Source organism: Ornithodoros turicata, chromosome 9 (assembly GCF_037126465.1).
Source record: "Ornithodoros turicata isolate Travis chromosome 9, ASM3712646v1, whole genome shotgun sequence".
Lineage (NCBI taxonomy): Eukaryota > Metazoa > Arthropoda > Arachnida > Ixodida > Argasidae > Ornithodoros > Ornithodoros turicata.
The window spans coordinates 24,149,971-24,166,957 of record NC_088209.1 but is presented as its reverse complement, the minus strand read 5'-3'; the positions used below and the strand labels follow the sequence as shown (position 1 = coordinate 24,166,957).

The 16,987-nt window shown below is 47.5% G+C and overlaps 1 protein-coding gene across 1 annotated transcript in view; it reads left to right on the top strand.

Annotated features, from left to right (window-relative positions):
• The first annotated feature begins 6,629 nt into the window (after positions 1-6,629).
• Positions 6,630-16,987, top strand: part of LOC135368434 (cytochrome P450 4V2-like) — a 36,295-nt gene continuing 25,937 nt past the window's right edge. The window contains exons 1-3 of the mRNA XM_064601687.1: positions 6,630-6,908; positions 6,982-7,395; positions 11,457-11,569. Coding sequence (XP_064457757.1) covers positions 7,113-7,395; positions 11,457-11,569 — 396 coding nt within the window. The 5' untranslated portion in view covers positions 6,630-6,908; positions 6,982-7,112. The remainder of the gene's footprint in view (positions 6,909-6,981; positions 7,396-11,456; positions 11,570-16,987) is intronic.

Sequence of the window (16,987 nt, the reverse complement as noted above, 5' to 3'; positions counted from 1 at the left end):
TGCTTGAGGAAGCTTGTCTGTCAAGTAGGTATGGCGTCACGCGCGAAAATGTGACTGACGTGTTAGAGCACGCACCCTGTACATGTACTGGTATCCAATTGGAAGTCACGCGCACTGGCTCCCTCTAACATTTCAAACTAACTAGAGCAGAATACCGACTCCTGCACAAGAACTCAGAGCATGTCAAGGATTAATGCATGTGCAAGCCATCGAACAACAGGACCAAGATGAGGGTATATCTCTCCAGGAGCAAGGCTGCTCCGGTGACCGTTAGGGCGTATTCCAAGACACGGTCCGCCAAGGCAGACCGCGTTCGTATTACCGCCAACCGTAGGATGGGACAAAACAGAATGTTTGCCGCGTTAACAGATTACATACATGTATTGGCATCGGATCAAAAGACCAGACACACAGACTGGATCCCTGGACCAGGGGTCGGGAACCTCTACATTTCCAAGGGCCATATTTCACCCCCCCCCCCTCGTCGGCGTTTTTCCAGAGGCCACAGATGAGATTCGAACCCATTCTAAAATAAGACTAAATTAGCCTGCCGAAATTATTAATCGCTGTTGAATGACAAGCTGACCAAGTGCACAAGTGCAACTAATACTGGAAGCTTGCTTGTTGCGCTCACAAAGTTATGGTTTAAAGAATACGACAAACACCTTTTGTTAATTTTAAGCGCGGGAAAGGCAATACAGAAAGCGCACTTTTGCTTTAGGAATTCACCCAGCTGACCACCGGGACTTTCGTCGTGCGCTCGGCTTGCGCCAGGCTGCAACTGTAGCGTAACTGGGCCGCGGTCCCGACCCCTGGACTAGACTAACTGAGGATGCCAACTCCAAGGCAAGTGACCACTGCATGTCAATGATTAATATTTGTGTGTTGGACGTCACCATGCAACGATCGAAGACTCGTGGAAGGTTGTGCACGTGACAACAGAACAATCTACATGGCCACATAACAGTAATGCACGCGCTTACCACGGGCATCTTCAAAAGGACCAACGATGTCTGCCACAACCTGGTGAATTGCACGGCTCCCAGCTCTGCTCTTTCTCTGTGAAGGGCTCGGCGAATCCCTGCTCGAACGAAGTTTAGCACTTCGACTACGCTACGGATGCGGCCACCCTGTACTGCAATGCAGCGAACAATCCACATCTCGTAGTTAATCTCGACTGCGAAAAGAAGAAGCTGTTTCTTACCACGATGCGGGGCGGGAGGCTGAAAGAGCGACTGGATGGCACTTCACCGAACCGGGGGGACGCCTAACAGGATCTCGACTCTGGGCTACAGCGTATCGGGCAGAAGGCAGTGATGAAAGGCACGAATAGCTGTTTCATGACAGGCGCAGAACGGACAGAAAGGAGTACCAGCTCTGAACCGAGAAAGACGGTCCCGAAGCAAACGTCGTGTGCCGGGCGCAATTGCAAGCTATAGCTCTACCGGCGTCCACCGAGCCCGCGGTGAAAAGACGCCAAGCAGTCCGTTGGGGCACACCAAGATCCACAGCTGCCATATAGGCATGTGGAACAGCTCCGAGAGAGACTTGTAAAGGCGCTTAACATACAACCTAAAAATGCGCTCACCAGAGTAGGACTCACGCAGCAGGTGTCGTGTGGAGGAGACATATTCTCTAAGGTGAGGCGCGACGAGCTCAGATCGAGGCCTACTCTGCGAAGAAGCAAAATGCTTGATATCGGGACCCACGAGGTATTGCAAAAGATCATGGTGGGGCTCCAGGTGTGCATCGAAAATATCTTTGAGACACTGTGGGCCCAGAGACCACCAACCTCAGGCCGCAGGCACATGCAACACCCATTCCACACTGCCAGCCGAGATGAAACGAAAGGCGGGAGAGGTTGCAGCCACCAAGATTTGACGAGGGGGAATAGCGACACTGCCCCGATACCAGTGGTTGCTGAAAAACCATGGGGCGGCAAGGCGGGCGCGACAGGTGATAGGGGGCAACTAACCTCTCAGATCAGCACACTGCACCCGGAAAGAAATCGCTTCACGCCCTCGGGGGGTCACGTGGCAAAGCTCCTCACGTTGATTGGCTAGAACACCACCAACTCTCCCAAGTTTTCGGTCGGCCACCGATTCGAACCAGCTCGCGTGGCCAGACTGGGAGGCACCCGGATGGTGATTCGAATCCCAGTGCTGTTTGGGTTTTTTTCCCACGTTTTCTTCAGACTCCTTCTGACATATGTCGGCACAGTTCCCTTAGAAGTCGGCCCAGAACGCACATTACCCCAGGCCGTTAGTCGTGACGTTGCCCTCCGCTGTGAGGCAGATAACGGCGAGCTCTTTCACCGCCACCATCGCCACCCGATTCAGAGCAACTCGAGTTGGCCGACTCGGACCAACTCCAAAGTTGGTCATAGTCGCCGGTTTCGAGCTTTGTAGGTTTACACAACCGACGACATAACACTCACATGTGTTGGCATCGGAGCGGAAGACCAGTCACTGGGCCCCTCTAACGCTTCACACGTAGTAGATTAGGATGTCAAAGATGTGTGCTGACCATGCAACGATCGGAGACTCGCGGAAGACAGTGTGTATTGTTGACTGTATGAGACGAGCCACAGAAGACTGGCCACAGAAGATTGGAAGGTTTTGTTGCTCGGTTAGTCTTCATACTAAGCTCAGTTTCCGTTTTTTCCGCATCCTTTCCGTTCCACTTTATCTTTCCCTTGGAAACTGCATTTAGTTTTTTTACCAACGGTGTATTGTCATCAAGCAGGAAAGCTTACTGTATATTCTGAAAAGGTTTTATTCACAACGGTTACTTAGGTGTCACAGATGAAAAACAATCGCCGCCTATTTACACAAGGGTGGCATGCCTCTGCCTTCAAGACGACCTTTCTTTTTTCTTTTCTCTCTTTTTTTTTTCCTTTTCATGTTGTACGTTCGCAAATAAGTTCGCAAGCACTGAAGTTGTGCCATTCTTGCTAGAAAGTTGTGAACAGTTTCAACCGGGAGTTAGCAACCTCGACTATGTTTACACAGATTCACGCAGACGAAAATGCTGCTTCACCCATGATCAGCAACTTTTCTTTCGAGATACTGCTTCACCTCACTTCCAACACGTAAGGCCGCCCTGGAGTCGGCCGTGGTTGACTTCTTTGAGGCGACAGGCCTAAAGGACTCACTATGACCCCAGCAGCGCCCTCGGACACTCCCACCACCACGATCACGTCCAGCATCGTCATCGCCACTTCGATCATTCCCGTCATCTCTCATCGTCATCACTGATCATTGTCACCACTCATATTAGACCCCTAGCTATGGGGTAGCGTTCCACTCCTAGAGTGGAAAACCTCCCCACTTCATCATCACAATATATATGTTGTTGTTGTTCACTTCCAACACGGTCGGCCAACATTACCGCGGAGCACCACTGCCTGGACCGTATGATGTCTCTGCATCGGGCGTTCCAAAGAGCTTGTGCTACCATTACTGTGAACAGAACCCGAAGCTTGCCTTCTGTTGTACCGTATGATATTGTCTGGAGCCCGGCAGGGAGCCGCAACCGATGCCAACGGCGGCTCTTCTTTTCGGCATCGCACGCAGGTGGATATTCGACAAACTCCTGAGTCGATCTCGCGTTGGTAGTGTTTCCCAGGCAGTACGCCGTTGCAGATCCTGGTAGCCATAGCGGCGCGACGGCGCCCTGGCGGTATCCAACACGGGGTTCATCTTGAATGCGGGCCACAACAAAGGCCTCTGATATTTTTGTTGGAGGTGTTTATTTGGCATCGACGCTTTCGGGGCGTTGTATCGTGGAGTACCTAGGATAATCGGCGTAGTGAGCAGCTGGAGTTTCAGCTTGAGAAGTCATGTTCAAGGAAGATCGAGGTAAGACAGCTCTGCCGAGGGAGCGCATCCAGTATAACATTAGTCTTCCAGCCGAATGATCCGGTACAGTTGCTATACGCAACACCTGTCGCAGTCTTGGACATGCCACAAGACGGACAACTGTTAGTGCGGTATATCCGAAAACCGTGCAGACGTTCACGCTGTGGAAGGACACAATGGGCCAGCTTCCACTAGAGACTCGCGCGCCGTGCATCAAGCAAGCAGTGATACGCCGCTAGGCGAATTTCGTTGGCACTGCTGCCCTTGCGGGACCCGGTCGCATTTCCCTGACGGCGGCGTAGAAATCACAGACGCTCCACAATGTCTTCACCCTTTGGCATGCATTCGCCGACATGGGACAGAGCTCGGGAACTCTAGGAACCACCTGGCGGCGTATCCTAGAAAATACTGTACTAATGCGCAGCCCGAGTGCTCCGACGCACGGAGCGCCTCAAAAAGAATGCGCGATTGAAGCGCCAAGCATTTTTCTGGCACAGCTGGTACTCCCAACCCACCCAGATCACGGCTCCGGTGTAGTTGGGACTACAGACCCATTATACGGATCCGCCTCACAGAAAGCGGAACGCGTGTCGTGTGATAGCAGCTTGTATTATACCGCAAGTGAGGATGAAACAGCCGCTACAAACCTCTGTCGCTACAAGCCTTTTGTCGCTCTGTTCGTCTTCATACTCAGCTCAATTTCGTAACTTTCTTTTTTTCGCGGTCCTTTCCGTTCCACTTTACCTTCCGCTGGGAAACAGCAGTTTGGTTTTCGACCAACAACTTATCGGTCCAGTGTAAGCTCTAGTGCTTGCGCCAATTAGACAATTTTGCAAATGAAGAGATGAAGGAATGGCCTGCGGACATCGTGAAACGACCGATACACCTTAAATGTATCTCAAATATACTTTTTTTTTTAAGTTCTTACTGGTCTATTTCAGTTACTTTCTTTTCCACTTATTTCTACTAGTATCGTACGTATAGTGCCCCTTCAGTAGTAAGTATAGTATTTTAAAGTACTTTTCAGCATATAAAATATCCCAAGTCATAAAACAGTACCCGCACAGCACGCTCCTAGCCAACAGCCATTCCGAATGACATCGTTCACTCCCCTGATTTGTTGAAAACGAGATGCGTGCGCCTTTTTCTGACACTTACGCAGTTATAATAATTGTCAGAAAAAGGCGTAGGGTAACACTGCGGTACGGTAAGGTAAGGTACGCCCCATGCCAATTTCCACAAAATAATGCTATGATAACGGTGACATTCTGTGTAGTGCTTGGTCTTCAGCGTGCTATGTGGTGAAGGTCTTTTTTTAAGGGCGCAGGAACGTTACGTCATGTACAGTTGTCCAATAAGAAGAGTTACACAAACAGCAATGCAGCGTTAGGCACACGATTGAATTGGACACCATTTTGGATTATCTGCGTGCTGTCAATTATGTCTCCCCCTCTACTCTAAAAACAGAGCTTCACCGCATAGCACGCTCCTAGCCAACGATCATCCTGAATGACAACGTTCTCTCCCTTGATTCCCTGAAAACGAGGGCGTACGCCATTTTTGTGGAATTATGAACTGCATAATGCAACAAAAATGGCGTACGCCCCCCGTTTTCAGCAAATCAGCGGAAAGGGCGATGTCAATCGGGATTATGATTGGCTAGGAGCGTGCTATGTAGTGAAGACCATTTTTAAGAGTGTAAGGGACGACAGCAGAGGCACAAATGCTTATTTGGGGTCAAAATCCGCGGAACCCGCGCGCACCGCAGACGCTTGCGGTTTTATCCGTATTTTATCAGCACGGATTTCAAAACAATGAATTTCTATCCGCAACATTCACTTAATTTTTTCCTCTTCCCTTAACATTCATGCACTGGTTCGATGAATTTTCTACCTTTGAATATCCGCAAACCAAGATGTCGTGCGCATATCCGCGGATGCCCCTAACCGCGTGTGCTCCTCTATATCATAGATCGAGAAGTTACCCGTCAAAAAGAACTCGTTACGAGTTAAGATACCGTGTAAAAAATGTAACTAACTTAATAACGAAGCTCTTCAGCCTGAAATGTAACTCGCAGTTACTGAGTTACATAAAAAAAGAACGAGTTACTTCCAAGTTACTTCGGACACATAGCAGTGCACCGTGCATGAGCAGTTGAGTTAGACCTTGAGTTGCCTGCGGAGGAGTACAACACTCTTAGATCGTTTTCATTATGTCCAACAATTCGAACGCTTTGAGTCTTACTCCCTGTGAGCGCACAATGGTTCAGCTTCACTTCAATGGCAGCGGTTCTTACTTCCTGAATAGAATACTCTCATTGATTGAATATCACGTTTTATGGCATAAAATGCCACGAAAGAACCGGAGAGGAAGCAAGAAAATATGGGGACGTGAGCGAAACGCGAATTAAAAGTAACTTGGAACTTGGCTTAAATTACTTTGGAAAAGTTACCTGAAAAAGAAACGTGTTCCTCTGAAAGTTACCACGGCGATACCAGTTACCAAGGCCCTGAGGTACAGCAACGAATTACCTCGAACTCTGCTCTACACATATAACTATATGCCCAGATTTTACAATTTCTATTCGCACGGCTCTTAATCCCGCGGCATTCGTTTCTTCCGCAACAATTTGCCTTTCACTATGCGCTTTTTTTTTTTTTTTTTTCTCTTGGAGTGACCCTGAGCGCCGCAGGACGAGGCGACGCAAAAAGACGCGGCCGACAAACAAGAGCGAAGTTCACGAGACCTCTTTTATTTATTTACATTTTCCTTCCGGCAGCGCTCGCTCACTTTCTCGCCCCGCTCCGCCTCTCCAGCGAAAGGGAAAGCGCGTTTACTCCTGACAAATTCCAGCTGCTGCAACAGCGCGGAAGCTAGCGTTTACGGTGTACTCTACTCCGTATCGAACTGCCCCGTTCAGTTGCCTCTTTCAACCTGGTGCTGGTGTCGTTTCAAGCCCACTAGTCTACGAAGTTGCGTCACCTTTGCTCGCACATCGTGCGCGTACCCTGCGAGTTGCAACCCTGAAAGCTGGCCTATTTTTCGCAGGTAACGCTCAATTTTATATTCCGCAGTGTCCTGTAAGAGACTTTCGCGACCTGTCTCCCGATTTTGATTCCAGACGCGCGGACTTTGATGCAACGGGGATCCGGCAAGTGCTGTAGCCGTGAGATATGCACCTTCTGAAGCTTCGTAAATCGTGATACTTTGTTGTGTTTTCTCCTCCGGGTGCCTATATTAAGCTGCTCAAACATGCTGGACATCGTGGGTAGGACATTCTCTGCTGTGTCCGGTGTCGCGTACTCTGGTACGCTGCCATACGTGCTGGTGATGGCAGCCACTCAACGGTTCCTCCTAGCGGCGCTGGTGGCTGTGCTCTGCGCGTACGTTGTGCAAGCTGTATACAGATACTACAAGATGTGGCGGGTCCTACGGCCCATGGCAGGTCCCGCTGACTTTTTCCCGCCTTTTTTCAACATCAAATGTCTGATCATCCGCAGGAGCATGGCTGACATGTTCCTCAATACGTCGACAGGTAAGCTTCGACAACCCCATGTTTTATACCAGTGAGAAGAGGTTGGTAAGGTTATTGTAGTGTACGTAGTGCTGTGGCACTGCAGCCTTCGCTGAAAGGCCAATGGGAGGCAATGGCTTACAAAACGGGCAGGGGAAGTTACCATGTTTCCACTCTGTGGTTCTGCGCGACGAAATCTTGGGAAACGCCGCGTCTACAAGTATCTCAGTCTATAACATGAGTTCATTCCTCGAAGGGTAACTCACTGTGTTCTTGCACATATTCCCAATTAATAAATAATAATGGTGCTGTGATGTTGTACGTGCCGCAGGGTAGGACTGCGGGTAAATTCGACCACCCGAGGTTCTTTTGACGTGCGCCGGAAATCTCCGACACACGGTGCTGGAAGCAGTGTTTACCACCCCCACATTGCTACCGTCCTCGGCCGTGGGTTTGAACCCGCGATCTTGAGCTCAGCGAGCCAACACGTCATCGCGCAACCGAGCTACTGAGCTACCAGTTGTTCGCACTTTTATGAACGAAATTACAGCATATGTAGCATCATGCTTCACGCAGTATACAGCTGACTCAGATTCCAGGTTTCTCCGTCCCCTTCACTCTTAAAAATGAACTTCACCACATAGTACGCTCCTAGCCAACCATCACCCCGAATGACAACGTTCTCGCCCCTGATTTGTTGAAAACGGGAGGAGAAGCCTATTTTGTGCCGTGCATAATGGTCACAAAATAGGCTCCTCCTCCCGTTTTCAACAAATCTAGGGCGAGAACGTTGTCATTCGGGGTGATGGTTGGCTAGGAGCGTGCTATGTGGTGAAGTTCATTGTTAAGAGTGTAGCCAACGATCATCTGGAATGATATCGTTTTATTCTGCCCCGATTTCTTGGAAACGGGTGGCGTACGCCTTTTTTTGTGACATTTATGAACAGTATAAGTGTCACAAAAAAGGGGTACGCCTCCCGTGTTCAACAAATCAGGGAAGGTAACGATATCATTCGAGGTGATGGTTGGCTAGAAGGGTGCCATACGGTGAAGTTCATTTCTAAGAGTGTTGCTCGAGTAACGTAACGCAGCTTGAGTTGTCGCGCAAGCACATAACATACACAGAGACTCCCATCCGGACTTACTTTCGCTTCCTTACCGTCCTACAATTACGGGTTTCATTTCCCTATGCTATTTGGAGAATCGGCATCAGCCGCCGAAAATCTCTCAGCGACTTTAATGGCCCCACAGGATTTCGTTCTCATCAAAACTGAACGGCCGCCACAGAGCTTGCCAATCCCCGTTCTTCCTCATGGTTGGTTTAAAAATTTAAAAGCGTGCGACAGAAGCGTTTGGAATGCCTTCTTGATTTATTTAGTTCAGCGCTCCTGAATGCCCTGCACTATAACGGGGCATCATTAGCTCATTGCGCGGCGAATCGATAGCAGCCTCTTTTTTTTTTTTTTTTTGCATCACTAGTACATTAAGCTACAATATTCCCTCGAAGCACTTTCGTGGAACAACATTCCCTCGAAGTTCCCGTCCATCAGCCGAACTAAAAGAGCGTTCATTACGTAAAATGCACAGACCTTACCTGTAGAGCACAGAAGAATACAGAGAAAAAGAATGGCGATGAGTTCTCCGAAAGCATTGTTTCTCCGTGTGATGCGGAAGTATCGCAAAATTAATTTCTTGCTTTCAGTTCCAAGGTTACGGGATCGAACCCGGGGATGCCAACAACTTGGTGGTATAGGATACCTGTTGCTTTGACACGCAGTCTTCCGCGAGGGACGTTTTAAATACGGTGCGCTGTGTGTTGAGATTTCAGCGCACGCTAAATAACCCCAGGTAGACCAAATTCATCCACACATCGACCACTGGATGTGGCGTCGCTCATAATCATGGCTGTCTAGCGACGTAAAGACAATGAGTTATTATTATTATTATTATTATTATTATTATTATTATTATTATTATTATTATTATTATTATTATTATTATTATTATTATTATTATATTTATATTTACTTAGTTATTTATTAGATAAATAAATAAATGGGGTGTTCGGTACAGCGTTCGACTGCTTCAATTTCAAATTAATGTTTCGTAGGCGTGGATACATATCTCGTGAATCGAGTCACAGCCAATATTTCTACGGTGTTTGGCAACTCAGTCGACGCAGCTGTGAATGCAGTTGCCCGTGGCACGTAAAGCATCGTACCGGCGCTCCTGACCTATAGCTCTAATTAACGTTTAACTTTCAAACGATAACTCTCGGAGCCATATTCGCCAAGATTGCAGTGCCAGCTTGCTCCGACTTGATTTGGCGTAGCCTCTCTGTTCAGGTTCCAGAGCGCTAGTTCCCAAGTGCAGTGGTGCCGGAAGCTAACATTTCAGATTTTTCTGAAACAAGCTAACTCAATACTGTCAGGTGGCACGGTTTCCGCGTGAGTGCGCTGGCGCAATACGGGTGTCAAACTGCCACGTTTGTACACATTTCGTCTGCCCTTGTTCGAATTTATCATTGTATCTTTTCACTGTTACGGTCCTTTCTGGTTATTTCACTGAGTTGTGAGGCTTCTTCGCTGTTATTACTATACCGTGTGCAATTTTTCGACATTCTGCTTTCAACAAAAAGGATGGGGCTCGAGGTTGCCCTGACACGCCTACCTCCAGATGCATAGTGCGGCATTTCCCCCCTTTGTTTTCTTCTTATCTGTAGTGGATGACGCATCGACAAAGAGCACGCGCTATAAGCATCAGCTGTGCCCCAGCTGATAGAACAGCTGACCGTGCAGTCGTGGCCTAGCCATGACAGAATAAACATGTTCCTACCCGGACTTTGGTAGACTCTTACATTATCTATAAACTGTCCATCTATCTATAAACAGCTCGTACCTCGTATGCGTTCCATTATCAGTAGTGAAACAGACAACGTCATACCCTTCCTTCACAACACTTAGAACAAGCAACTCGATAATAACAACCACTGTCCCCACCGCCGCCACTTTCTCATTAAACCAACGTAGCTGTAATACATACACGTATATCGGCAGGCTCATCGGCGACACGTTTTCTGCTTGAAATCGTGATTGACGTTGCGTCAATTGGAACGCCGTTGTCGCAAACGCTGGCGGAGTAAGAGCCTCTTCAAGACTCCCTTACACCTGTACGGCATTTCCCGTTTCTCTTACGTAACCTTATAAACGGCGCGGTTGTCGATGGCCAGGAAGAACGCCGATTACGCTAACGCCAGTCGGCGAAGTGTCATGGTCGAACCCGTTCCGCTGCCCCAGATACCCCAGAATGTCAGAGGAACAACTCTCCACGTGCTATTGTGACACGCGACTTCCCGTTAATTAATGGGCGCCGTGCATTCGCGTATATTCCAGAAATAAACGTAACGGATTTATTGAATGACGTCAATAATAAATTCCGTAGCGAAAAGAGGGGGGGGGGGTATATGTTTAATAGAAAGAAAATTTCAGGCCAGACCGATGCCGGCTTGCCATTCCACAGAAAAAACAAACTAAAGATATGAAACTGAAAATAAACATTCAAAGAAGCAAGAATGGAAAAGAGATTGAGAAAAAGAAAGAAAGTAAAACAGTCAGTGCACCACAGGTACGACATGGCCCGGCTTCTATTAAACGTCGCCCGGTCAGAGGGCGGACGCAAGGCTCGGGTCTTTCAGGAAGAAGAGCAGGGCTGTGGTGACGGGCCCACCGTGTAAGTCGAGGGACGGGACCTAGGAGGGTGACCATGGACATCGTACTGCACCCAAGCTGTATTAGACACTGACGGAGGGCTTGCCGTTGGGGAAGGTGCTGCAGAGACAGGAGTACCAGAAGACCGTCGCCTCAGCTGGAGGGGGAGATGAAATTCGGAAGATTGGTACATTAAGAACGTTCTGCATTTTAAAAAGAGATAGAAAAGCGTATTAAAGTGGCATATGCTTCGCGCTGTGTAGAATGACTCAGACTATATATGCTGCGATAATTTTACTTTGCGGCATTCGATTAATTAGGCAATGGCCGGTCTCTCTCCCGGAAATGTTCATCACGTCTTTCTTTTCCTTACAGCTCTCTTCCACCTCTTGATGGGTCTGAGTCATTTCTTTGGGAAGGACCGGATATTCAAGGCATATCTGGGATTTCAGCCTGTGGTAGTCCTCTTCAAGCCAGAAGCCGTCGAGGTAAGCTTCACAGCATTTGTATATGACTTTGCGTCCGTTGCGCAGAGTTGAACCAGTTCCATGAAAGACGAAGCACAGTCATGAATCACAGCTTTGGGCGACTGGTTCGGTTGACTCGGGCGTAGGGATGTTTCTGACAACTCTAAACTAATACAGGACAGAGCTACATTTCCTCGCGGGGCTGAGCGATGCGTTCCAATGGCGTACGATTGGGTCATGACGTCATTGTGACGTCATGCTCCTGTACATCAAGTCACGCGCAGCCTTTGAGCGCCTCTGAGCCCCGTGACATGGGAAAACACGGGGCGTGGAAACCGTGCTACGAAGCGAAAGGAATACATGTACTCACTGCTTCCCTTTCTTTCTTTCTTTTTTACTTACTTGTCGTTCTGGTAATGCTATAGCAATAACCTACGCATACCGTCCAAACATACTTTTCCCCTCACCGTCTGCGGTGGACAGATCATCACGGGGGCGGGCGTTCGCGACTTTCTTTGCCGTGAGTCTCACTTGACCGCCGTATGACGCCTATACTAGGGGGATGTATTTGAAGAAAAAGAGGTGTGGTATGCCTACTCGGGGTGGGTGGCACGTTTCACCTCAGACCATCGTATACTGCGTCATTAATTTTCAACGCATCATTATTTCTCTCTCTTTCTCTCTCTCTTGAGTGTGATTCTCAGCGTTTCATTTTTGCGCTTTTCTACGGGCGCCTTTGTCGTCAGGCAGCAACTGCGGCGAGTAGACGGAAGGTGATCTTGGAGGAACAATTTTGGGGACAAACTGCAGTACTCAATTTTTTTTCTCAAACTTTAAACTACAGTGACTCAATTTTATGTCACATACAGATACAAATTTTGCGAGTATATAGGGAGTTTTAGGAGAAGCTAGAAGTTTCACGATGACCAGTCCGAAAACATGATAAGCCAATCGAATGACTCCTTTGGAGTGGGTGACATCACGTTGCTGATATATGATCGGCTGACAGCGATACGGAATCAGAATCACAGGGAGCTTTGATTTCTTATAAACTCCTTAACACTATGCGTGAGACAAGCGGAATGTAACGCGAGATTTCGATTTCTTACCCCCGGATTCGTAGACGTGACTTGATCCCGACTTGACTTGCCAAGCCAAGAAGGGCCATGAAAAGCCATGGAAGAGCGCCAATGCACTGCAGAATCTCTGCTCGGCTTGAAGCGTTCTTATGCAGCGAGCTCGACTTTACACGTGTGGTGAAAGTGTCAAGTCAGCTCTCGGGCCACTTTGAACCCGACTTGGATAACGCTCCAGTACGCGAGCTGATGCGTCGTCAATTTGTTTAAGGGACTTTGCACGAGCGTTGGTGCCAGATGTCAGGTGTCGCACATATTATATAAGTCCAGACACTAAGAAATGTCGCATCTTCATATACTGCAAACCAAATTTTAAGTGAAAACTTGAGCGAAAATCTCGCTCCCAGGCGCAGTTAAAGTTAGCACAGGCTGCGGCCTGACGAAGTAAGACAGCGGCAGGGTCCATGAAAGACGCAAGCCGTCTTGAGCGAGGGCAGGTCTTGACGCAGACTTGCACAAGTCAAGATCACGACCTACTAGATTATAACGACCATGTCATAGGCAACCCTTTCCAGTGCCGCATTTGGAAGTTAGCGGTGGCGCCACTCACCGGCACGGTTATTGCTTCCTCAATTTCTGGGATACTTTGTGCTCCAACTTACCTTAGTATTTTTGTACAAGCTGTGAGTGTCCCACGGGAGATCCTTCTTTCTAAAGTTGATTATCATCTACTAGTTGATTCTTGACGCGTTTTCAGAGGAGCTGTTGCTGTCGTCTGCTACCGTCCGCTTCTGCGCGTTCAAAATTCAAACTTCCATTGTCCAATCACGATGTAGACCCGGCGGGCCGATGAGTAGCGCCCCTAGCGGATCGTGCGGACTGGCTCCTCATTGAGGTTGCCGATTATGACATGGCCGTTATAATCTAGTAGGTCGTGGTCAAGATGCGGCTTCAAGTCAAATCACATATATGAGGTCACATCTTCGGGGGTCAGTGTGTTGTCTCGTTGTTGCCTGCTCAGTTTTACCGCTGTTAACATTTGGTCACCTTTCGCACCACTCTGTAGTAGGAAACAGATGAAGCGCTCCAGAGCAGTCATTTCCCAAACGAATTGCGGTAACTTTCTGTTTCTCGTCAGCGTGAACCGTCTCCAAATTCTTCAGTAAATGGCAACAATAAGTTTGAAGAACCTCGTTTTAGACAAAACACGCACCTGAAAGGCGTTTCCTCCGTAACGTGCCGCTGAGGCCAATATTGTATCGTGGCAATCTCAAAATGGCTATCTGGCCAGGAACCGATGCACTGCACAATATCATTGGCTGAGTAGGTGAGACGCTAAAGGATATGAGACGGTACCGTGGTGGAAGACAATGAGCAGGTTCTCTTCGCGGCCTCGCGTATTACTGAGTTGTGAGGATCAATACCATGGACTGCAACTATTCAGCGATACAACTGGAAGATATTCGGTTCACGTTTCACTGAATTGGGTGTTGTGAGGCTCGTGTTGTGTTTGTCATTCTATGTTTAATTGCCACATTCACTACAACGTCACATTTCTGGGTTGGGCCACATGTATACACGTGAAGGAAAAGTCGACAACGTTTGTACGAAAATACAAAAAAAAAAAAAAGAAGACAATTTGGAGTCGCAATACACGCGCAAAAAAACATATAAAGCACGCGTAATTATTCAACAAAATTCTTTAGCTAATCTGGTCAATATCTGTTGCCCCAGCTTTGGTAGATAAATGCTGGGGTGGCGTGTCAGAGAGGCAACACTGCCGGCGAGTACAGCAGAGACGCAGAGCAGTACTACCATAGCAACGGGTCCTTATTTTGCGTCTCAATCCAATACAATCCGATCCAATCCAACACTTTCCTTTTCTTTTTTATGTGCCTTGCAAGATTTTTTTTTTCCATGAATAAACAATAAGAACTTTATTTCATGATGATGAATGGGGAGTTTTATCGTCAGATGCGATACTCTACCACATTGCTGGTGGTGATGTGGGGAACGAGATAATGAGCCCCTTCATAATAAGGATCGAAGTCAGATTGTGTCCAGAAAGGTCAAAAGAGATTTGAGTACCGCTTGTGAATATCACCAACAACGACATTAATTTAAATAGTTAACGTTTTGCTGAATTTTCAGAAAGTAAGCATTTAGTGCAAACTTGTCTACGCTTCTGATAGTGGTGGTACCTTTTGATTACAAGGCATTGTTATCATCGTCCTCCAATGAGAGGTCGTACATCTGTACTGCATGTGTGTAGTGCGTCGTATTTCGCTTTTCCAAGTAGTTCTTAGTGGTTCTCTAATACCAAAGTACTTGTCCAAGAGTAAGAGGCGTTCGCCGGTCTATTCACGTTGTACATGAACGGCTTTTTGTACCCTGCTTACCCTTCCTCGTCATCGTGATTTTCAGGAAAGTCATGTGATTGGACAATGCAATATTGTATCGTTCTGTAGGGCTAATGGCCATTAGCAAGAAAGAAATAGCATTTCAAGACAGAATAGCAGAAAGAAATAGCATTTCTTTGCAAGAAAGAAAAGATCCCTTCGGCACATGCGGCGTGTATTCAGTTGATCTAGGGGGGGGGGGGGGACTTTGGATAGCAGGCGTAAAGTACGTGACCCGTTATTTTTGTATGATTGTGTTCATGGGAATATTGACTGTGAATATCTTGTCGAACGCGTTTGTTTTAATGCTCCTTCCAGACGTTTTAGAAGTTTTCGTGTTTTCAATGTAATAGATTGTTGTTTTTCAAGCCCCATGACTCGTATCCAACGAGCTTATGATGACATCAACTTACACATGGGCATCTTTTACTCTCGCGCAATAACCTTTACCTCTAGGGTACGAAATATGTTATAATTTTATATCTTGCACCATATTAATAAGGCACTTGCTGTTATGGGCAAGTTAATAAAGAAATCAAAAAACAACGCCAAATCGCGACACGTCGTTTAAACATGCCAAAAGAACAATCGCACAAACTACAAATGTCGTTCCCTTTATTGGAGTGCCCTCTACTCAGCGTGGAAATCGCGCGACGTATCTCTGCTTCCAACGCAAAACGTAACTCCCCGCGCCGCGTATCTCGTAAGCGTGGGTAAACGGACGTCCTTGACTTCCTTTCTAGTCGCCGATAGCGCAACGGGAACACAGAGCCAGACCGACTTCCCTCCGCCACAACAACAAAAACGCAAACAAATAGGTTCCGATGAAGCTCCTTACGTAACGGGACGGGTGTTCATCGAGCGGCGCGGCGTGTTACCGTTGCGTCCGAAGGTCGCTCCTTTCAGTGTTACTGGGACAGCTGTTCGTCGAAAGCGACTCTCGCTTGAGAAATATAGCGCTCCGGGGGCAACTCTTCCACAGCCGCAGGGTGCAGCGAGTGTGAAACGCTTGTGTCGAAAAGCGAGAAGCTTGTTAACATGTACTACTGTGTCACGAAAGAGAGAAAAACACAGAAAGGGCTGCGCAAATATTCGAATTTTTTCTAAAAACAAGCAAAGTCAATTTTTGTGTGCTGGATTCAAACTCCGACTCGAAAAAAAAATTGATGATGATGATGATGATGATGATGATGATGATGATGGTAGGAGAAAGAAAATGGAGATGTGAGCCCGCGCACCGCAGGACAAGCTACTTCGGGTCTAGTAGAAAAAAAAGAAAAGGAAAAAAAAAACGTCTAGAAAGACGAAAGCTCTGCTATGCTCTTAACGAAGGTGATGAGTGAGCGCTGTGCATCCTGACGATGGATTCGCTCATTTTCGGCTCAGGCCATTCGCTCATTTTCGAACCGATTCGACGTTTCTTCCAAGCCGAATTTTTTTTAATGCAGTTCAGAAGCTGCAAAAGAAACGCAGCCAGAGGCAAAGGGACGACAGACTTGTCGCGTGAAGTCTGTCGTCCCGTGTCTCTGGCTGCGTTTCTTTTGTAGCTAATACTACCCCAACTACCCTACATGAACACTTTAGTGCAGTTCAGAAGCTGCACACGTAAGACCGAAAACGGCACAAGGGAGGACTCTATCTTGTTACGGCCGAAGTCTCATTACGACCAAAGTCTCTCTTTCGGCGTAATGAGACCTTCGGCCGAAATGTCACAACATTAGATATTTGGGTAATTTTCAGCCGGAAAGAGATAGGGAGATGAGAAATGAGATAGAATTCAGTGGATTGATCACTACTTTATGTTTTGATCCGCGTGTTGATGTTGATGTTGATGTCGATGACAAAATAATAGGGAGAGATTGAATTCGTCACACCGACAAATTCGGCTACTCCCATAAACAGACTCCCCCCTCCCCCCGCTTGTGTTTTTCGCATGTTGCGTTTGCATGTGTTTGTGTCCGTAT